Raw genomic sequence first — 22,209 nt, 5'->3', positions numbered from 1 at the left:
AGCCAGGTCTGAATATTAGACAAGAGTCTACCGACTTGTCCCTGACTTAGCAGGCTGGGGAGGGGGCAAAGACAGCCAGGGGCTGGGGTCAGATGCAGACCCCATCGCTACAGACAAGTCCCCTTAGCCCTGGCTGTGTGCCTACCGGCCTAGCAATGCCCACCTCAGAGGGACCTAGGTGACATCACTGGGGACACATGACCAGCTTCAGTCGTGGTGATTATTTCCCCAAGTCCCTTCGCAGAGGACGAGGGACAGCCAGGACTTGTGGCTCCCTGCTGCCCAGGGTGGTGGGACAGGGGCTGGGCTCCCTGGAGGCCTGCTGTGGTCACTTACAGTCCCTGAGGAGCTCAGCGTCACGGCCCGCAGTCGGCGATGCCGGGGAGAGTAAATCCAGTACCTCCCATCGGTGAACTGGGCGGGCCGGGTGGGCGGGGGAAGAAGCAAACAGAGGACAGGATGAGGCAACAGGAATCCAGGGGACGGTTAGGTGGGGAGGGTGCTGGGCAGGGGCAGGTAAGCCGATAGCCAAGCAGGAGGTGAGTTTCAGGGTGGCAGGGGTCCCACAGCAGCCCGATACCTTCTCTGCTGCCCACAGGGCCTGGCCGCCCACTTGGGTGTCAGGACCCAGACACACATACAGGACATGGCCCCCTGGGGCCACCTCACACACCGGTCCACAGGATGGGACACAAACCAAGCCCCCAGGGATGGGGATATGACGGCGGGTGTGTGGACGCATAGACAGTGCACCTGTTCCTTCTCCAGGCCCGACGGAGGCCCCAAGACAGAGCAAGGTGGTGTTAGCTACACAGCAGCAGCAGCAGCAGCAGCAGTAGGCCCCCAGCTCACTGGCCAACAAGATCGAAGGTCTGGGAGGAGGAGAGGCAGTCCCCTTCATTGCATAAGGCCTTCTGACCTGACCCCTCAGTAGGGCTGCCTGAGGAAGGCAGCCCCAGGACCCACTGGGGCAGGGGGGGTATCATTGGACTGGATTTTGCAGGCTACCTGGCTGCCCAGCACCCACCTCACCCAGGCTCCTGGCCCAGCTGTTTGCCTGTGGGAGATGCAGTGGGGGGAGGCGACCCCCTGCTCTGGAAGAGAGGTCCCAGGTCCCTGGGGGAGGGCCGCTTCTTGCTCCCACAGACCCCGCCCCATCCAGGAGCAGCCATGAGTCCTCAGCCAGTGAGGTTGGCAGCGTGAAGCACACCTACCCCTTGCCACAATTCCCTTGCATCCTTGAGAACAAAACCCGCCTAGCTGTACCCACCACCCAGCAGGAGAAGATCCACATGGTTTGCAGCCCTCAGAGGCTGGCCCGGTGGGGCACACAGCTTGAGGACTCCAGATGTTTCCTAGGGAGATGCGGTGGCATGGCTAGGGCCTTGCCTGGCGGTGGTCACGAGGCCTGGGGAGGAGGGACAGGGCTGTTTCCTGGTCTTGGAGTAGCCTGGCCTGGATGGCGAAGGCAATGTGTTCCCATGCCATGTGAGCATGTGATGTGAACGTGTGTGAGGGCACACTGGGCGTGCAAGAGTGTATGCATGTGACTGCTGACCAGTCAGTGCACTGTGTCCACGTGGGTGTTCTGTGAGTGTGACTGCAGGAGTGTATGCCTGGTCAGGGGTCTGGTGACGGAAGGAGTTGCAGGGGACTTACAAAGTAGATGTCTGTGGCGGGTGCATCCTCCTCATCCGAGGCCTGGCTGGCGGGCTCCGAGGCCTGGCTGGTGGTTTCTGCTTCGGCAGCCGCACAGGCATGAGCTGGAGAAGCCTCCACCCTGGGGACACGAGGACAGGGGAGTCCTGAGGCGGGGCTCCGGACAGCACCCACACCAGCCCCAGCCTGCACCTGCCTCTTCCCCTCTCATCAGGAGGTCATCATGGGGACAAAAGACTCAGGAAGCCAAATAACTGCCCCCCCACCCCCTGCCTCCAAACACCTCTGTGGCGAGGTGGGGAGGATGTGCCCACCAACAGGTGAGCCTCTACTGACCGCTGCTCAAGCACACACGGGTGGGCAGGTCCTGGCCTCACCACTCACCCCTGGCGACCCTGAAGGTCCTTTCCCAACCCTAAGCCTCAAGTAGCCCCACCTGTAAAGGAGGGACACCTAGCACCCATCCCACATTGAGGTCAGAACCCCTTTGTAATCTTTACTGAGCATTTGCGATCTTGGAAGAGCCAGGTATCCTGAGTTATGGAAACAGGCTCCAGATGGGAGGGGAGGCGACTCCTAGGTCTCACCTGGTGGCCAGGTGATTGGGGGCACAAGTTCATCTCATGAGCAAAATGCACAGCTCTGAGATGGGAGGGGCACCTATAACCACGGGGAGCTGGCTCTCCAGCCACGTGGGATGGTAGGCTGTTTTGGGGGCAAAGACAGAAAGATGTGTCACACGGCAGGAATTCAGTTAATGGGAAAAAGTGGCTGGTGGCAGAAACCGCTGTGTGTGCACGCGGGCGTCTGTCTGCGTGTCTGCAAAGTAATTCTTGATGGCAACGCGCAGGCGGGGAGTGTGTGTGAACGCTAAGAAAGGGGTCTTGGAAAGAAGAGAAATTTTAGAAGCAGGGAAGGAGAAATCAACAATGGAAGCAAGAAGAATTTGATAACAAAGCAAACACAGAACCAAACAGACCAAACCGAACAAGGACATAGGCAACTAGATGCCTCGATCAATACACGGGACACAGAACGTTCCTTCCCTCCACAGAAAACACACGTTTCTCCCACATGCCCACTGATTTGGGGGCACCTGGGAGGCTCAGTCGGTGAAGCAGGTCAGGATCCTGCGGTCCTGGTGTTGAGTCCCACATCCTTCCCTCCGGCTCCCTGCTCGGCGGGGAGTCTGATTCTCCCCTCTGCCCTCCCCCCAGCCCCGCTTGTCTCTCTCGAATAAATAAATAAAATCTTTAATAAATTTTGGGGATCCCTGGGTGGCTCAGCAGTTTAGAGCCTGCCTTCGGCTGAGGACATGATCCTGGAGTCCTGTCCCACCAGTCCCACCTCTGGCTTCCTCCAGGGAGCCTGCTTCTCCCTCTCTCTCTGTCTCCCATGAATAAATAAATAAAATCTTTTAAAAAAATAAAATAAAATAGAAAGATAAATTTTGGGGACGCCCGGGTGGCTCAGTGATTGAGTGTCTGTCTTTGGCTCAGGGCATGATCCTGGGGTCCTGGGATCCAATCCCTTGTTGGGGTCCCTGGAGGGAGCCTGCTTTTCCCACTGCCTGTGTCTCTGCCTCTTTTTCTGTCTCTCACGGATAAATAAATAAAATCCTTGAATAAAAAAAGATAAGTTTTGTATTCAATCATGAAGGCTTTGATCTGTTTTTAAAATATACGTCTATTTCTTTAAGGCCGCTTTCTTCAACTTATAACTAAAGACGTATAGGGGGATCCCTGGGTGGCTCAGGGGTTTGGCGCCTGCCTTTGGCCCAGGGCGCGATCTTGGAGTCCCGGGATCGAGTCCCGCGTCGGGCTCCCGGCATGGAGCCTGCTTCTCCCTCCTCCTGTGTCTCTGCCTCTCTCTCTCTCTATGTCTATCATAAATAAATAAATAAATCTTTAAAAAATAAATAAATAAAAACATATAGAAATCAGCCCTGAAAATATAAACAGGTCTTCAAATCCTGTAAAGTTGAGAGACACTTCTAAAACCCTACAGCAGGGTGTCCCTCCCGGCACACGGGGGGTGGGGCTGACCGCCACAGGTGTCCCTGGGGTGGGGGGGGCAGGGTCACTCCCGGTCGCTGAGAGCCACTGCCCCGGATTAAGGAGCCGGTAGAGAACTGCCCCACGTGAACCCAGGAGAAGGGGCGGCCGCGGGCGCCTCCCCGTTGAGGGAAAGGCCTGAGCACGGAGAGGAACCAGGAGCGGGAAGGCAGGTGCTCCGCAGGAGCAGAAGCAGCGGACACAGGAACATACACACGGGGCAAGGGGGCTGCATCCAGAGGCTCCCTGGGGAACCGGAAAGCCCCCTCCCGCAACCCGGGGCTCAGGGCAGAAGGGGTGAGGAACCCTGGGAGATCCGAGGCTCCCCAGGGGCCCCTGCACAGACTGCCTGGTTCCCACGCCCTGCACCGCCCCTTTCCAGTGGGAGGCCCCATTCCCAGGCTCTCCCCCCTGTGGCTCCCCCACCCTGCCTGGACTACATCCCCCAGCCTGCCTTGCTGCCAGCTGGCCATGTGACTGCGCTTAGCCAATCGGATTGGACCGAGCGCGTAGTGCAGAGGTCGGGCGATGCGACACTCACCCCGCGTCCTCTTCCGTGGGGACCACGATCTCCACGCTGCACGCGGGCTCCACCTGCACCGTGATCTGCTGCAGGTCCTCCTCTGCATGTGTCTCCTCCTGGGGCCTGGAGGCAGTGGGAAACTGCACCTCACTCTCTGTCCTCACCCTAACTCTGCCCCTGGGGGCAAGCTCCAGGCCAGCTCAGATCTCCAGCCCTGGTAGGAAGCCGGGGGGCCTCTATGGGGTGCTCTCTCTGGGTGCCATCTGACCAGTGCCCTGGGCTGGTCCAGCTCACCCCTGGTCCTGTGGGTGTTATGCCCACCTGGGGTCTGCAATGGGGGCAGGGACTGGTTGTCCACCTTGTTAAGTTTTTTTAGTAACTAGACGGAAATGAGACCGCCAAGGCAAGCGAGGGTCCAAGAACAGATTTTATTGCAGGCACCCTCGGGCGAGGTTCCCCGACTCACGGGGGAAAGAGAGTGAGTCGAGGAAGTCGCCCCAAGACAAGGTGGTAGGGGGTTTACATAACGTTGTAAGGCAGAACGGTTTCCTATTGGTTGGCTCATATGCAAAGGAAGGATTGCAATCCAACCAGTCAGAGTGACCCTCACTATGCAAAGGAAGGATTGCAATTCGACCAGTCAAAGGTGACTTCCTCCTCTGGGGTTTGAAGGGCATTGGGTTCGGTTGAGGAAGTCCAAAGGAGAGGTGTAAGGGTCTGCTCAAGCTGTCATCCCAAGTGGAGGTGGTGACAGGAACTTCAGCCATTTTGGCGTATCCGCCATCTTGAGGAGTTTCCCTTCCCGCCTGGCCCCAACACACCTGAGACCATCTTGTGACTCTGGTACCAGCAGGGGCATAATGCATAGGGTGGGATCCTGCTCACCCTCCTGGGGGGAAGCTGCACATGGACCTGGACTGGGGGTGGGGTGGCTCCAGGGCTTTCAAGGTCCAGGCCCCTGATGCAGGTGGGTCAGAACATTCCGGCAGCCAGGCATGCAGAAGCTCTCTGGATGGATGGCAGCATCAGAGAGCAGAAAGGTCGCTGAGGTGGGAGCAAGCAGCAGGAGAGAGAAGTGCATTCTGCCAAATGTGCTTTGTGCTGTAACTTTTTTTTTTAATGACCGGAATAATTGCCCCAAAACTAAGGAAAGCAAGCCCTATTCACTGTGGTCGCGATGGCAAGATCAGGCAAGTGCAACCACCGAAGTGCCCCCGAGGGCAGGCTACATTCCGTCAGACGGAACGCGCAGGCGCTCCCCCCAGCTCACAGATGACCTTTATCTGCTAAGTGCACAAAGCAAGAGGCCTGCAGTGGCAGAGAGCTGTGCTGGTGTCAAGACCAAAGGCAGAAACAGGCCAGTAGGTTTGTTTTCTCGTATAGTCATAAAATATTTCTAGAAAAATAAAAAACCCATCCAGGGGCTGCTCCCGGGGAGGGGAAGGGGCACGGGGCAGGGGGAGGTGTTTCACTATATTGTCTTTTGTACCGCTTAGAATAAAAATATGTAATAATGATTAAAAAAAGGATCAACAAGCAGGTTCAGGGGAGGGGTCCTCTGGCCCCTCTGGGGGTCTGTGTGGAGAGAACCACAAAGTAACTCAAGATTCTGTGACATTCTAGAGTCTAACTTAAAGCTGTGCCCAGGGGAGTGGCCAGAGAGGCGGGACTCTGGGTGGGAAAGTGCAGGGGTGCCTCAGGGGAGGCCGGACTGTGGGGGCGGTCGGGGTCTGGGGGGGAAGCTGGGGTCTCAGCTCACCGGCCATCGGGTCCTGAAGACTGTGTGCGCCTCCTGCAGAAAGACGCAAGCAGGTGGATCAGGTAGGGGAGGCAGCCCGCCGCGCCCCTCCCACGGAGGATTCGCACTCCCCACCCCTGCCTCACGGAGGGAGAGGCCCCAGGCTCCTCACCGGTACCGCGGCTGCTCTGATGACTCCGAGGGAGATCGCTCCGGGATGGAGAGAGACGTGGAGGACAGGGTTGTAGCGATGGAGGCGGTGGTGGCCTCCTCAAAAGACGGGGGCGTGCAGGGCAGGAGGTCGGGCCGACCTGTGGGGAGGAGGCTGTGGGCGCTGCGGCAGCCAGGCCCCCTCACCAGCCCTCCCAGGCCTCTGGCTCCACCTGCAGCTTGGCTCACCTTCAGCAGCCCGTGCCCCGCCCCACCTGCCACCCAACACTCCATTCTGCTTGGCAGCTTTAAGAGGACAAATAAGCTTGAATTTACTGTCGGCACCAAGGTTTCGGTAGCCCACTACTCTCAAACTGCAATCGAAACCCTCCTCAGGCCCACAGGTCCTGCTGGAGGCCCACTTCCTCCCTCTCTCCTTCCCTGACTTTGCTCCAACCACACAGGTGTCCTGCTGTCCCTCCAACACAGCAGCCCCAGGGCCTCTGCATGTGCGGTTTCTCCCTTCCTTTATGCTATTCCACCCAGCCCCTCCGTGCCTGGAATCTTTGACTCTTTAACCCTGGGAACTGGGGGGGACCTTCCAAAACATCATACCCAATTCCATCAAATGCTTCATGCCTCTAGGTCTCCAGGTGTCTGGTGATGGGGTGGGTCACCTCCCCGGTGGCACCTTCTCTGTTTAGCTCTCCCTGTGGCAGTCTCAGCTGCTCCCCCTCCCCACATGGCCGCAGATCTTTGGCTGGGCTAGGGGTGACTGTGACCCAGGCCCCTCCCGTCCAGGTAGCCAGCCTCAGTAAACCCTTCCTCACACTGTCCCTTAGCCCCAGGGACAGCACCTGTCCCCAGCAGCCCCCTTATCTCTCCCATCACCAAAGCACCCAGTCACCTTCGTCCTCCAGCGTGGGGTAGCTGCGGGCCCCCCGGAGGTCGTACTGTGCGTCCTCCCGCTCGCTGGGGATCTGGCTGGCCGAGAAGGCAGCTGTGGGTCCCAGGGGCTTGACAGCCAGCAAGGCCCCACGGCCCTTCTTGGACGGTGAAGATTTCAGGGCTGTGGACGGTGGAGAGGTGGAGTGGCGCTTGGGGCAGCCTGAGAGCCGAGGCAGCGTGGAGGCAGGCCCCCCCAGCCCCGGCCCTCCTCCGCACGGAAGCCTGGTTGGTACCCCCCGAGGCCCGCTGCCTGCACACAGGGCCCCCCACTGCCCGGCCTCCAGCGTGGGCAAGCAACATTCTCTGTGCAGAAAACCCTGCCCTGCTCTCTACCCAGCTCTGCCTGGAGGTCCCAGGAGGCCCTGTCCCGCGGCCCGCCCTGCCCGTGGCCTCCACTTTCACACGAGGACACGGAAAGCCTTGGGGCATGCGGGGTCAGCACCAAGGCCCAGGCTCCAACCCAGGACAGAGCCTGGGGAACGGGGCCCGCCCCAGCGTCACCGTCTGCAGCAACAGGGTGGGACGAGGCAGGTGAGCCCTGTGGCACCCCCCGCACCAGGCCTCGCCCATCCGCTCCTGCTGTGAGCTCTGCTCCCAGGATGGCCACAGCTCCCAGCACACACGTGCCGGATTCCCTGTACACGGCCCTCTCGTCCCTGGAGGCTGGCAAGCGCCCCTGGACCACAGTGAGAGTGACGCTCCAGGCAAGGTTCTCATCTGCTCACATGGATGGTACGCTCACGTGGATGAACCACCCGCTCTCAGGAGACAAACGCCAGAACTGTGGCGTTTGCACACTTCCCCAATGTGAACAATATAAATAATCCCCCTGCCATCGAGTTCAAGCTACTGGCTAGATGTCAGAGAACGTGGGGTCGCGTTGGCACCATGACTGGCTCCAGGTGACCGGAGCTGGGTCACCGCCCACACACACCTGGCAGAGAGGTGGGGTTCCATCGCTCCTGCAGGTCGAAGCCTGGATGGTAAAGTGTATGCCCACGAACACTGACTGAACACCTGCTGCGTGCCAGGGACATACAGTGCAAGGCTGACAAGCACGCTGCCTTCTGGCGGCCCAGGGGGCAGATGCCAGGCAGGCACATGGGGACAGAGACAGGCCCTATCAGGCAGCACATGGGATCCTGGGCTGGGGTGTGCACCAGGGTCTGGGACTCGAGGCCCAGTGCAGACAGGGGACCTCCCGAGGCCACCCCTGGAGCACAGGCACCTCTGTCCTGTGCCCTCCTTAACAATGCCCGGTCTGGCTGATGATGGGCTGCCTCCATGCCCACTAAGGCCACGTGTCCTTGGTGATGCCACGAGGCCACAGGTGATGCCCTTGAGGACCGGTATAGGGCCAAAGGCACCCGTAAACACATCTTGCTCTCACAGCTCTGTACAGACAGGCAAACCGAGGCATGGGGTAGGGCATCACCTGCTGGAGGTCACACAGGCAGGATGCGGTGCGGCCAGGACTCAAGCTCAGACAGTGGGCACCAGGCCCTGTGCTGGGGCCCATGAGGGTGGCACCCTGACCACCCTGCTCTCTGGACCTCGTCCCTGAGCCAGGCCCAAGGATGGCCAGGCAGCGGGAGGAGGTGCTCCGGGTTTACTGCACTCTTGGCCACCCCGCCTCCCCGCTCCGCACCCCGGGGCTCTCCTGCCAAAGGGCCTGGGAAGCTCACAGGAATTCTTCCGGAAGACGGTGTTGCTCATGAACTTGAAGAAGCGCTCTGCATAGAAGCTGGGCCGGTGGACAGAGACAGTGTCCTGGGAAGAAAAGTGGGGCCCGAGGGCAAGAAGGGCTGAGTGCCACCAGGCCGCCAGGAGCTCCGTGTCCCACAGGACGGCCCAGGCCACGGTGGCGGGACAGGGAGATGGGTTCACGGTGTGGGGCTGCCTGGAAGACTCAAGGACCAGGTAACAGTGGCAGGGAGGGGGCCCGTCAGGAAGGGGGCCTGGCACACAGCCAGTGCTCCAGTGTAATGCTGGACCCCGAAAGGTGGGGATGCCTTGCTCCTCCCCAAGGGCCAGTGTCCCCGGCCTCCATGGCACAGTCTCCCCTTGGCACTACGCACGCCAGCCCCGGCGCTGTGGGAGCCTAGCACGATCCCTGCCCCCACCCCTTGATGCCGGGAAGCTCCCCCAGGCATGAGGATCACAGATGTCCCCAGACGTGGCCCGGTCCTCCCCCCACTGTAATGTAACAGGACCCGCAGGGACACGTGGACCTCAGAATGCTCGCTATGGTGAGCATCCTTGCTGCCACGAGGCGTGACCGCATGCTCTGGCAGACGGCATGGGAGCCGAGGCGGGGACAGAGGCAGCCTGCAGGGCTGGGGGCGAGGGTCACGCCCGAGGGTGTGCAGCGACACGCAGGAAAGACCTGGGCCTCCACTCCACCGGCCACCCCTCCTGCCCCAGACTGCTCACGCCTGTGTGGTCACTGTGATCAACATCTGGACCCCGGGAGCTGACGCAAACCCCACTTCAGAGATTACTAGTGGCCTCGCCAGGACTTGGCAGCTCTCTCGTCTGCCACGGCCTCATAACCTATGGAACAGCTTCCTGCTCACCGGCTGCCACCTGGACCTTCCCAGTGCACTTTCCAGAAGCTCCCGCCTAGACCCTCCAAACACTCTGAGGGGTGTCGGGAGCTTGCTGGGATTTCCGACTTTACAGACTATGCAAACACACACAGCCCTTAGCACTTTAGTAAGAATTGGTCTGCAAGGGGGCACGGGAGGGGAGGCGTGCACCCGAGGCACCGGCCAGCTTGTCAGCACCACTGGACCAGGGCTGGACCAGGGCTGCCTGGGGCCCCCCAGGTGGGCTCCGTTTGCTCCCCAACCATTGGTTCTCAGTCTTTTATATCTGGGAATCGCCCACTGCCAGCATGCAGACGTTGGCAGCGCTGACAGGAAACCGTGCATTCCAAGCTACTCTCACGCAGTGGAGCCATCCTGGAGCAGGCCACACGCCTCCAGGGCAAAGGGTCAGCGCTGCACGGCCCCTGGGTGTGGCCAGTGCCCAAGACCCCCTCCGTATCGCACGTGTCCACAATGGCCCGACTTTCCTGCCAGGCTGTCCTTGGGAATCCTTCCCACTCCACCTCCGAGGAGCCTTCCTGTTCCGCTCACCAGTGGAGCTCAGAGCCCTCACTGGAGAGCCTGTGGCTGCCGCCTGTGCTCTCCTGTCCTGACCCCGACCCCCTGGCCTGTGACTGCCAGGTCACAGGGCCGCCCCCACTGGACGGAGACTCCAGGGAGGAGGGAACACGTCTCTTGTCGTGGCCGCGGGAGGTCATTATGTTTGTGGATTGATGGACGAACACTCACCCCATCGTGAACAAGAGCCTTCCAAGTATGTTCCAGCTTCTTGATGAACCTGCAGAGAGAAGAAATACCTGAACACCTGCCAAACTTTCAGGCCCAGTGGTTCCCAGTGGGGCACTGGGCCGTGTCTGGGGATGTGTGTGGTCACCACGACTGGGGGTGCTCCTGGCACGGAGTGGGTGGGGGAGCCCTGGTCCAGAGGAGCTGAGGCTGCCTGCTGCACCCACCAGAAGCCGCCTCCCTCTTGTCCGCTTGTCCCCCTCCAGGCCTGCTGGCAGCTCCTACCACTGCTGCTCTTGGAGCGGAAGTGAAAAGACCATGGTGCTTGACCCCCTGTGGGGGACGGAGGGCCAGCGCCTCCCAGAGCACGTCCTTCACCTCTCCTCATGGCCTGGCCTGAGCCCCGGGCCCCCCTGCTGGAACTATTGTCCTGCACAGTGGCTCTAACTAGGCCCCTGCACACGTGGGCTGGGGAGAGTGTTGCCTCCTCCAGACAGCCCTCCCGGACACCCCCTAGCCTGCAGCGGTGGAGGGTCCTCTCCTCAGCACACCCCCCATGACACCCCTGCCCCAGGATGAGTTTGTGGCTGCCTGACACACACAGGCCCCCCTCCTTGCCTCCACTCAGAGCATCTGCAGAAACCTTGCTCTGCTACCTCAGAAGCTTCCTAATCCTGCCCTAAATTGAGAGGAACATTCTGCAGCAGACACTGGCCTCAGGCAGGAAATCAACAGGCTGTGAGTCTGAGCGTCTGACGGGCAGGAGTCGCGTTTTGATTTAGGGAGTAGAGACCCGTGAGGAAGAAAAGACCCAAGGCTCAGCGGGCTCCCGAGGCGGAGGGCAAGGAGCAGGGGCCACCCGCCCACAACGTCCCCTGGGTCCTGTCAGCCCAAGCACGAGGACATACGCTACCCTCAGGACAACACGTTCATTGGCAAAGCCTCGTGAAGGACAAGCACAGGGCAGCCCGGTGGCTCAGTGGTTTAGCGCTGCCTTCAGCCCAGGGCCTGACCCTGGAGACCACGGATCAAGTCCCACGTCGAGCTCCCTGCATGGAACCTGCTTCTCCCTCTGCCTGTGTCTCTGCCCCTCTCTATGTCTCTCATGCATAAATAAAAAAAAATCTTTAAAAAAAAAAAAAAAGGGATGAGCACAGACGACGGGGCTGCTGACCCCCCAGCTGTCACGAGGCTGGAGTATCTGTCCCTCAGGCCACGAGCATGTACTGCCCCCGCGTGAGCGGTCCAGGGATGCCGGGCTTTGTGGCCACGAATGAGCTTCCATCCTGCTCAGTGTAGCCCAGCGCTTGGCACACAGCAGGTGCTCAATAGACAGGGGAGCTGGCGATAGCCTGTCCCCCACGCCAGCCTCTACCTGACGTGGGCTCTCACCGCACTCCTAGCACAGATCCTCACGCGGAGTCACCACCTGGTCGGGGACCAGATGCCTCCCCTCAGGGCTGGGGAGGAGGGCGTGCTAAGGAAGGCTGGACAGCAGAGGGCACGCTGCTCCTGTGAGCAGGCGAGTGTATCTGGGGGAAAGGAGAGGCAGGGCAGGGAGAAGGCGGGAGGTGGGGAGGCAGGGGCGGAAGGGGGGGAGGCAGAGGCGGGTGGGGGGCAGGGGGAGGCGGGCAGGGGGGCAGGGAGGAGGCAGGGCAGGGGGAGGCAGGGCGGGCGCCCACCTGTAGGACTGCAGAATGTCGATGATGCCGATATGCAACAGCAGGCGCTCCCCTCGGCCATTCACGGCGGGAATCCCACCCATCCTGGGGGGGAGAGGGAGAGAGTACCCTCTTCAGCACCCCACAGAGCCGGACCACATGGGAGGGCACCAGGCACTCACCCTGCCCCGAGCCCCCCTGCTAGAGCCCAGCCTGCACCCCCGTGCTCCCTGCAGGCGGCAGCGCAGCTGGGACTGAGCCGCTCCCCTCCTCTGGGGCACTCGAGGCTGGAGGCCGCCAAAGGGTCCGGCACCCACATGCCCATGTGCACGCATACGCACACCCATGCACGTGCATGCACACGCTCACCGGGGGCAGGGCCACCAGGGCTTCTGGGTGCCCACCGGGGAGTTAGTTGCTTCACTCAGCCCCTGGCCCACATGTGCCAGGCCCAGCAGGGTTAGTGAGGTCACACAACACAGCGACTGTCCTCAGGTCACCAATGACCCCAGACCCACTGGCCCAGGCCCCCCACAGGCTCAGCTCACTGCACTCCACGCACTGCTGAGCTCACCTGCGCACCCCGCCAGCCCCTGCCAGGCCCGGCACAGATCCTACAAACACCAAGATGGTTGGAGGTGGGCTAGCCGCGCCAGGCCCTGCTGCTCCCCAGCCTGCCCTGGGGGGCTGGGCTCAGCTCCTCCTCTGGCCCCCCTGCAGCTGCTGGCCAAGTGTGGTGACCAGGCCATGGGCAAGCCTCGGCCCGGTCACCAGCCGGCTGTGCACCCAGGACAGCTGCTTCTGCCTCTGAGCCCCCGTGTCCCCAGCTACGGTGGGGGTGACGCCCCCTCCTTCACCAGCCACTCCCCCGTGATGGTCCCCAGCATGGTCAGCGTGTGGTGACGAGAAGTCACCCTTGACATCTGCCTTCAGCAGTGGTCCCCACCCAGGAAATGCCTTCCACAAGCTCTGGACAATGTCTGGAGACATCTGTGGTCCTCACGACGGGGGTCGCTCCTGGCACCGAGTGGGTGGGGGTCGGGGAGGCTGCTCAGCCCCCCAGGGCCCAGACAACGACCCGGCCCAGCATCCACAGTGCTGGGAAGGTGGGAGGGGGCACCGTGCAAGGCTATCTCCCCCCTGAGCCGAGCCCCATGGCAGGACTGGGTCAGCCCGCTGATCCGAGCCATGAGCTCATCCTCCATCACATCACGGCCACCTATCCCTGGAGCTGTGGGTCTGATGGCCCGTGGCAGGAGCCCACCCCCGTGCCCAGTGCCGCACCCTCTTCAATGCCTTTCCAGCTTTGCTTTGGACGGTGGTGCTTTACCCCGTTCTGGGGCCCGCCAGGAAGAGGGGGCAGCTGTGCTTCCCGCAGGGCCAGCCAATGGCCTCAGCCCGCTGGAGTGCTCATCCACACGTGGGGGTCTATGTGTCCGCGCGTGTGACCCCTATGGGGCCTGCCAGGCAGGCGCCGTTGCTCTGGTTCCCACACCCTGAACTGGCTGCAGATGGGTTTCTGGACTCATCTGCTCTGTGGTCTCTTGCCCCCCCCGGCCACCCTCCCCCTACCCCCGCCCGCCTCACACCTGCCAAAGGGGTGTGGACAGAGGAGCTGGACGCCCCGCTGGCCCCGGGCCACCTACGTGTCGTCCGACTCGATGGCCTCCCCGCGCGCGGCCCCGCCCTGGATGGACTCCATGGCCGTGGAGTACAGGGCCTTCTGGCCCAGAGGCCGCTTCTCGTCCGCGGTGCTCTGGGCGCCCTCCGCCTGCCGCTCGCGCTCCTGCTGGTCGATGTTGTGCACGCCCAGGAGCAGGCTGTAGTCCATGATCTTGAAGCTCTCCAGCACCTGCCAGAGGTGGGGGTCAAGAGATCAAGTTCTCCGTCCCCATCCCCAAACCCGGCCTGGCGCAACCCCAAGCCACGTCTGGGTCTGGGCCCACTCAGCCATGTGAGGGCCGATCCCCGTTGCACAGACGGTGAGGAGACCAAGGGGCCAGGCCTCCAATCGGGACTGGGACAGGGTGTGTCCTTCCTCCCGACAGAGCTCCCACCTGCCTGGTGACAGCTGAGGAGCCCAGGTGCTCCCGGCCCCAGCGTCTCTGACATCGGGGCTTAGGGGAGCAGGAGGTCCTCAGAGGTCTGTGGGGGTCATCTGGGGAGATCATGCAGTTTTCAGAGGCCTGGAAGCCGGGGGTGGTGGGCTGGGGGGCTGCGGATGGGGCAGAGGGCCCTGGAAGACCCGGCCCGGCAGGCTGGGCATGTCAGGCAGGGCTGCAGGGGTGGAGGAGACCGCACAGACACACGATGGAGGCTCAGAGAGGCGAGGGCCCGCGGGTCCCCCTGTGCTCAGGGGAGGCTGGGCGCAGCGGCCTCACCAGGCAGTCCCGCTGCAGCGTCTTGACGAGCGCGGAGAAGGTGTCTGCGTCGAGCAGGAGCCCCTCGGGCATGTCCTGGATGAAGTCCAGGTCCTTGTAGGTGGGGATGCTCTTCTCCTTCTCCTTCTTGCTCGCCCGCCGCTTGTACGTGGAGCCCTTGAGGTCGAACTTGAGGTGCATCTTGACCACGCGCGGCAGGATGTTGTTCATGACCACCACGCGGATGTTCTTGCCGCCCGACTGCACGCAGTACAGCCCGTAGAACTTGGGCAGCAGCGTCCTCGGGTTCTGGTTGAGGTTCTGGGAGGTGGGGGAGCAGAGAGGGGTCAGAGGAGTGGCCCCCTCAGGAAGCGCTCCCTGGCCACCTCCCGGGGGGGCAGGCGCCCCCCCCCCCAGCATCCTGACGGGAGCTGGGCACCATCTCCCCAGCAGACAAGAGGCTCCAGGAGGGCCCGCTGCAGGTGTCAGGGCCAGACCGGGGGTCCCACGTGCCCAGCCCACCCCGGGGTGACATGGGGCACGGCCGCTGGGCACTGTCCAGGGCAAGGGTTGGCAAGCTCCGGCTGGAGGGCCAAATCCGAGCACCCGCTTGTTCTCACGCGGCTGGCTGAAGGTAGGGTTTTGTGACACATGAAGATTACGTGAAGTTCACGTTTCCATGTCAGTTGGTGAAGTGTCACCAGCGCTACGACACGCCTGCTGCTCCCTCCAGGCCCGCGGGGCCCTCCCTGCGACATCAGCAGGGCTGAGCAGGGCAGGGAGAGGCCGTCTGGCTCCTTCCAGAAAGCGTGCTGAGCCCCGACCGAGGGGAGCCGGGAGCCAGGGGCCCACCCAAGCCCACGTGCTAGGATGAGACGCCCCAAGCGGAGAGGGGTCCGCGCACAGCTGCCAAGAAAGGGCGGGCCCACCGCTGCCAGGTGCCAGGTCGGGCTCAGCAGGGCAGGTGGGCGCTCAGGCCGAGCCAGCTCCACCCCGGGATGGCTGGATATGGAAGTGGAGGCTCCTGCTTCCACCTCCACCAGGGGGTCTGTTGTGCCCTTTCCGGTTGTGAGTCACCCGGGAAATGGGAAGCGCCCCAGCAGCTGGTCCTTGGTGACAGGCCAGCTGGTGGCCCGCCCCCCTCCCCCACGCCTGAGTCACCAGCTACTGACACACAAGCCCCACGAGACAGGATTTCTGGGATCTGTGACTCGGGGGTGTCAGTGGGGGCAGGGGACAGGGAGCGGGGGCTGCTCGGGTGCCCACCTCCCCCCCCCGGATGGCAATCTCTGCCTGCCGTGTGGGGGGGACCGCGTGAGGGGGATCCTGTGGGTGAGGCTCAGTGACCCGGCAAGGCCCCCGCAGCCCCCAAGAGGTGGGGTGGTGCCTGGGACCCCTGCTCCGGCGCCTGCCCTGTGAGGGAAAGGAGCTGGGGGAGGGGGCTGCAGGGCAGGCTCACCATGTAGTAGCCGGGCAGCAGCTTCTGCAGGAACTCGGCCTCCTTGTGCATCACCGTCTTGATGATGAACTCGTCGTCGCTTGTGACGTAGAAGAGGGAGCCGCTGGCGCCAGGGTTGGACAGCTCGATCAGGGGCTCGTTGCACAGCGAGTACTGGGGGGGCAGAGAGTGTGCAGGTGGGTTGCTGACACCTCACAGCCCAGCGGCTAGAAGACGACTCTGGAACAGGTCACTGTTCCTTTCACAGACGAAGAAATAGGCTCAGAGAGGGAGACCGACGTGCCTGAGGTCACACAGCACAGAGTCGAACCCGGGCCGAGCCAGCAGCTGGGGTGCTCACCTCCTAGGGCCCAGTCCTTCTCCTGCTGCTAACAGACCCAGTCGGGGTGGGGTGCTGACACATCGGGCCACACTCACTTCCCAACCACTCCCCCACCCACCCCCCCCAGCTAGGTGAGGCCGCAAGAGTCAGCTCTGGCCAGTATCTGCCTGTAGAAGCTTCTGAGTGGAGCTTTAGGGAAGACTCCCTAAGCAAGTGACAGAGGAGGGCATACCTGGAGTTTGGGACCTTCCCTCCATCCCATCTATTTCCCACCCGGAGTGCTGACGTGAGAGCTGGAGCCCCAGCAGCCACGTTGGACCACAGGGTGACCTTTGGTACGGAGACCACCCTCCAGAACAGCACAGAGGGGGACCTGTGCCTCTGGTGAGCAGCCCTTAGCCCACCTTCTCTTCCACTGACATCTGCTTCACCTCTGCTCTTGCGGTCCAGCAGCCCCACACGCCCTCCCACCAACAGTCAGTACGTTCTGTGGATGCAGGAATTTTTAAGCGTGTTGTTGGTGGAGGGTCCCCAGCGCCTAGGACGGTGGCCGGCAAGCAAAGGAGTGGACAGCAAAGCCCTGCAGGCTGCTCTCCCTGGGCCCATTCAGCTAGGGAGCCGGTGAAGCACTCTCCAGGGTGACGGCTGTTTGGGCTGGCTTTCTGTCCCTGCACCCCCAGTCCTGACTGAGCACCGTGGGTATAGAACACGGATGAGGCCCCAGCACATTCCCCACTGGGCTGAGAGTGTAAGACTGGGGCCGACAGGTGGGGGGGGGGACACAGGGAGGAGCAGGACGCCCCCCACCCCCACCGGGTGCCACGTGCTGCCCCTGGCCCGGGGAACACCAGCGTGCTGGGGGTGTCCTGCAGTGTGGCGGGGAGGCTCACAGGGCCGCAGCAGCACGGGGAAACAAGGTGTCACCAGCTCCAGTGTGGCCGTGCCCCCGGGGAGAAGCGAGCTACAGTGAGGCCTGGACCCCAAGACCAGGCGTTTGCCATCACAGCACACCCTGCCAGCCCTGGGCTGACTCTGCCGAGGGCCCAAGGCCAGAGGGCACCCGTAACCCTACACCCCAGCAGTCAGCGTTCCCCAGCTGGATGAAGACCCAGGGGATCGGGAGCCCCCACCCGCTCCTGGGTGGCACCGTGGGAACCCCAGGGTGGGGCCCGGTGTGCCAAGCACTGACCGCAGTGGGGCTGGCTGAAGGTGCGATGGGCACCCCCCGAGGCGTGACCTCCCAGGGACCAGGTGGGGGCTGTCGGTGGAGGGGAGCGGAGTCAACGGGCCTCCCACCTGCACTGGCACAGGCAGCCAGCAACCAGCTCAGGGAGGCAGTGGGTGTGGAGGGAGACCCACGGCCCTCCATCCATCCGTGGCAGCCATGAGGCTCAGGACAGCCGGGCACCATGAGGGAGATGGTGCAGGGGATGCCCAGCCCACCCTGGGCTCTGAGGGAGAAGGGACACACCTGGGGTCACCTGCCCGTGACCCCGCCCTGCTGGCTGGCCACCCGGCCAGGAGGTCCCTGTGTCACCTCTTCTCCCTCGGCAGCCAGGACCCCGAGAGGCCTGACCCCATATCCCCACCAGGCCACTCCCTGAGGGCAACTGTTATTAGCCATGTGGTTCCAGAACATTCTCTGCTCATAGACTTTTGGACAAAGCCATTCCCTTCTCACCACTTGTTTCTCTCAGCACTATCCCCCATCTCCTGCCAGCTGGGGTCGGCCGTACCGCCTTTGGGGTTTGCCTGTGAGGGACAGTGGCTGTGGGCTCCAGAGGTCCAGGACACCAGCCCCCGCAAGCTCCCCGCTTGCCCCTCGCTTCTGCTTTATAAGAGGGAGAGCTGACGTTAACACCAGGACGCAGCAACAGTGGGCACGCCCCCATGAGACTCAGGACCAGCAGCAGCTGCCAGAGAAGTCTCTGACCCAAGGCAGTGCCCGTGGCCCACAGGGACCCCTCCAGGAGACAAGACCCCCAAAGGGGTTGCGCTGACAAGCAGGGACAATGATGTCGTCTGGGTGCCCGCTCCAGCTGCACCCAAGCTCCCGCCCCTGCCACGGGAGCGTCTCTCAGTCCCAGGGGTCTCATCCCCATTGCTGCAGCAGGATGGGTCTTGAAGGGGACAGAGAGGCCGAGAGAGGACCTCACCGTGTCTGAGTCCCCGCCCTGCAGCCAGGCCGCGCCAGCTGGTGCCCGCTCCCCGCTAAGGGCACGGAGGCCACATCACCACGACCGTTCGTGCAGCAGGTCTCCGCTCTACTCACGAGACCTCAAACCTAGGTGGCCCTGGGTCGTTTCCACTCCAGGACCACCAGGATGTCTTCGCTCTAATGAGGCTGCTGGACCATGGGGAAGGTGTTCACGGGGCTGCAGGGGACAGCAGGGGTGGCCGTGGAGCACGACACAGAGCCCGTGGTTGGGGGACCAGGCCTTGGCCTTGACAAGGGGCCCCGTGCCTTCTGCACCCCGGGCAGCTGGAGAACTTTGGGACCAACGCGTCCCTGGCCGGAGCAGTGCTGGTTCCCTCGGGAAGTTCCTGACCCGCGGGAAGCACCTGCCGTGGAACCTGCTATGCGGCGGTCGTGCCTTGACTAAGGTGCTCACCAAGTAATCGTCCGGCCGGATCCCGAAGAGCTCCCGGAAGTAGCGGAAGGCGACAGGTGCGTAGGTCTTGAACCTGAAGTCCTGGAAGTGGTGGGCGGGGGTGAGGTTGCTGCCTTCACTGTGGAGCAAGGAGGGAGGGAAGCCCGTGAGGGACACTGGCTTCGGGGGTGCATGTGCCCAGCACGCTGGCGGGCGCACAGCCTCCCCTGGTGGCCAGCCCAGAGAGCAGCACGGGGCCCCCGGGGGCCAAGGGCCATGGCCCGTCTCCAGCTGTGTCCCAGTATCCACTCCCACCCAGAATAAGTCCACTGCCGGCCCCTCCTGCCAGTGGGGGCGGTCACGTGCCTTTGCGTGGCCAAAGAGCTATGGGCGGAACAGAAACCTGTGCCATTTCCAGGTCCTGCGCTTAGAGGGAAGGGGCTTGTGCTCCCCTTCTCCTTTTCCTCCCACAGGTGGAATGCAGGTGTGATGGCAGGATCCCAGGCAGCCGCCGGACAGTACTGGCTGGCAAAGCTGCACATGAGGATGGCGGACCTGCTGGAAGGAACAGGGGCCCCACCCAGGGAGCCGCCTGACAGCCCTGGACTGACTGCCTATCAGTTCTTTTCACATGAGAGAAAAAGAAACTTCAGATTTTCTCTTCCTGTTTTCTCCCAACCAGTCACACCGCATCTCTCTGGTTCAGTAGAGAACTAACAGCGTGGCAGATACGGGGTCAGACCTCCAAGCCGAGCACATGCCAGGAGAGACCTGGGCGATTTGCAGCAGAGCAGGGCGCTCCGAGAGCAAGGTTGCAGGCACCGCAGCGGCAGCTCCACGGCGCAGGGCCAGGCCTACCTGGGGAAGAAGATGCTCTCCACGACGTAGAAGTCTTGCATGAGCACGTCGCGTTCCGGCTTGGAGCTCAGATTGCCCACCGTGTAGCCGATGCCCAGCTGGATGGCCCCCTTCAGGGTGGAGGATGTGGTCTGCAGGGAAACCCAGCTGCATCAAGGCCCTTGGCCCCCAGGGTGACCAGCAAAAGCAGCAGCCCCCCCGGGCAGGAGATCGGGGCACGTGCCCAGCCCGCAGCTGCACTCAGGCAACCGCCACCACCGCCGGGCCCCAGGGCACCTGCCAAGTACTTGTCACAGACCCGCTGGCCTCTGTGCCACTTAGCACACACGGGCGCACAGCAAGGAGGTGGCCTGGCTGAAACTCCAGTATCACCTCACGTGGCCCCAAGGCCTGTTTTCCATCTAGGTTCTAGAAGGTTCCAACTTCTCAAAACTGTCCTGACTCAGGAAGGGTCAGTCTACTGCCAGGATCTTTTTTCAGGGGTGGCATAAATTTACAGAGTGACACCCCAACTCCACTTCTGTTCCTTCCACCCATCCTCCCAGGGATGTGCATCATCACGCTGGGGGAATGACGCTGCTGCTGTGCCTCAGTTTCTCCACCCATAGTTGGGCATGAAGATGGCAGTACTGGCCATCCTGGGGCTGCCAGGCGTTATGTGGTCTGAGCCGCCGGGGCTGAAACCTGCCCACACCTGAAGGGGGGGGAGATGGGAGTGATAGCTAACGGGGACGTCATTTTGGGTGACAGAAACAGTCAGCGCTATGACTGACTGTGGTGATAGCTGGACACAACTGGAAGATGCTAGAAACCATCTAACTTGGAAAGGGTGAGTCACGTGGTCACCCTTCCTGTGCACCCCGTGGCCTGGCCTCGCTCAGGCTTCCATCAGCTCAGCCCCACGTTCAAGGGAAGGAAGGAGAACGGCATGTCCCCCTCCCCAGAGGAGCCAGCAGGGCCGGAGGTGGCAGGTGACCCCTGCAGCCACCTGAGCACAGCGCCCGACGCCTGTGACATCAGCGACAGGAGGCAAGGACGTCGCTGGGACGAGGGGCCTGCACGAGAGCATGTGCCTCCAGCCAGATTCAGGCACAGGGCTCGCCCGACCCTGTGGGGCCCCAGGACGGCCGGGGGCCCACCCCACCAGCTAAGGGCAGGAGAGAACCTTCTTGTAGGTGGTTTCACCAGATGCGTCCACGCCCCGATGACCCAACTTCTTCCCGTGGCCAGGACCCGGCTGTCCAGTCATCAGCGGGGCCTGAAGAAGAGGAAGTAGGAAGCATCAAAAACCAGCACGGAGGTGCCGCTGGGGCCAGAACACTCTGGAAACCCTGAGCAGGAGGCTGAGTCGCCGGGTACTGACAAAACACATGGGGTAGAGGCTGGTGCGGACGGGCGCCAGGGCAGAGCAGGTGGCCTGTCACCCCAGGGCCCACACGGCCCAACTCTGCACACCCAGGAGGGCCCACCCCCAGGCCGCTTCCGGCTCCCAGACAAAGGCAGGAAATCGGCCAGCACAGCCTCCTTGCAGGGTCTGGCACCACTGACACAGGGGCCGGGTCATTCCCCGCGGCCCCCACCCCTTGGGGCAGCCCTGCCCTGGCACGACGACCACAGATGTCCCCAGACACCGTGCAGACACTGGGCAGTCACCCACCTGGGACCCTGGGCTGGAATGGCCGGGGGCTGAGGGGCACGGTGCCCCCGGCCTGGGCCCTCTCTGGGGACAGCCGTGGCAGGCGTGACAGACTGGTGCACGAGCACCAGCACCGACGTGTGACTCCACGGGGGCAGTGGTGGAAGGGGCAGGGGGGGGCAGCTGGGAGCCCGAGGCCGAGGCGGCCAGCAGAAGGGAGCCGGGCCTCCCGGGGGCTGGACCGTCACTGACCCTCAAGCGTCATCTGTGCACCTGCTGCCATCTGCAGAGCCCGCACAGCCCTGCGGCCCCCAGCTGGGACGGCTCGGAGCAGCCCGACCCACTGCCCCACATCGGGGCCCAGCAGCCCCTCCGATGCCCCACCTGCCCCAGCTCCTGAGCCCGGCTGCCGTGTGTTCTGCACACCGGCCGCCAGGGGGCGGGCTCTCCCCGGCAATCGGAAGGCACAGCCCCTGCCCTGCAGCCCCCTGCCCTGCAGGCCTCGAGGACTCCCCAGCGCCCCACGGCTTGACACCGCCTGGGAAGCCCTCCTTGCAAGATGCCACGTGGCAGATGGCATCCAGGGGACATGGATGCCTGGGGCCCGGCAGCTGGCACAGGCACAGGAACGCCACCCCTGGGCCGCTCCTGGAACGCAGGGCTCCTTTCAGGACCAGGGACCAGGGACCAGGGAAGGGCTGACGCCACCCCCACCCCCAGCAGGGCTGAGTGGGAGGGCGGCCCAGGCCCCAGAGGCGGCACCCCCAGGGAAAGCTCTCTGGAGCACGACTGACGACGCGGGACGCTACAGTAAGGGTGCTGGTGCTGGGCACTGGGCCCGGTCCCGTCCTCCTGGGAACTCCACAGGGACCCGCACGTGCCGGCTGCCTTCCCGCTCTCTGCCCCTCGGTCTCC

At 62.8% G+C, this 22,209-nt stretch overlaps 1 protein-coding gene across 14 annotated transcripts in view; it reads right to left on the bottom strand.

Moving 5' to 3' along the window:
* Window positions 1-22,209, bottom strand: part of PIP5K1C (phosphatidylinositol-4-phosphate 5-kinase type 1 gamma) — a 62,676-nt gene that overhangs the window by 5,635 nt on the left and 34,832 nt on the right. For 6 of the 14 annotated variants that reach the window (XM_077860490.1, XM_077860480.1, XM_077860486.1 and 3 more), the window contains 15 exons: window positions 20,824-20,916; window positions 19,659-19,789; window positions 18,822-18,939; window positions 15,888-16,040; window positions 14,450-14,749; window positions 13,715-13,920; window positions 12,090-12,173; window positions 10,411-10,459; window positions 8,758-8,842; window positions 7,032-7,193; window positions 6,147-6,285; window positions 5,996-6,028; window positions 4,255-4,359; window positions 1,660-1,780; window positions 337-414 (listed from right to left, as the gene is read on the bottom strand). In XM_077860490.1, the coding sequence (XP_077716616.1) occupies window positions 337-414; window positions 1,660-1,780; window positions 4,255-4,359; window positions 5,996-6,028; window positions 6,147-6,285; window positions 7,032-7,193; window positions 8,758-8,842; window positions 10,411-10,459; window positions 12,090-12,173; window positions 13,715-13,920; window positions 14,450-14,749; window positions 15,888-16,040; window positions 18,822-18,939; window positions 19,659-19,789; window positions 20,824-20,916 (1,857 nt within the window). Of the gene's footprint in view, window positions 1-336; window positions 415-450; window positions 873-1,659; window positions 1,781-3,429; window positions 3,542-4,254; window positions 4,360-5,995; window positions 6,029-6,146; window positions 6,286-7,031; window positions 7,194-8,757; window positions 8,843-10,410; window positions 10,460-12,089; window positions 12,174-13,714; window positions 13,921-14,449; window positions 14,750-15,887; window positions 16,041-18,821; window positions 18,940-19,658; window positions 19,790-20,823; window positions 20,917-22,209 lie in introns of those variants that run through there. The other 8 variants (XM_077860484.1, XM_077860481.1, XM_077860489.1 and 5 more) reach the window with 5 other exon arrangements.

This window comes from Canis aureus, chromosome 19 (assembly GCF_053574225.1).
Source record: "Canis aureus isolate CA01 chromosome 19, VMU_Caureus_v.1.0, whole genome shotgun sequence".
Classification (NCBI taxonomy): Eukaryota; Metazoa; Chordata; class Mammalia; order Carnivora; family Canidae; genus Canis; species Canis aureus.
This window is presented reverse-complemented; position numbering and strand designations above follow the sequence as displayed.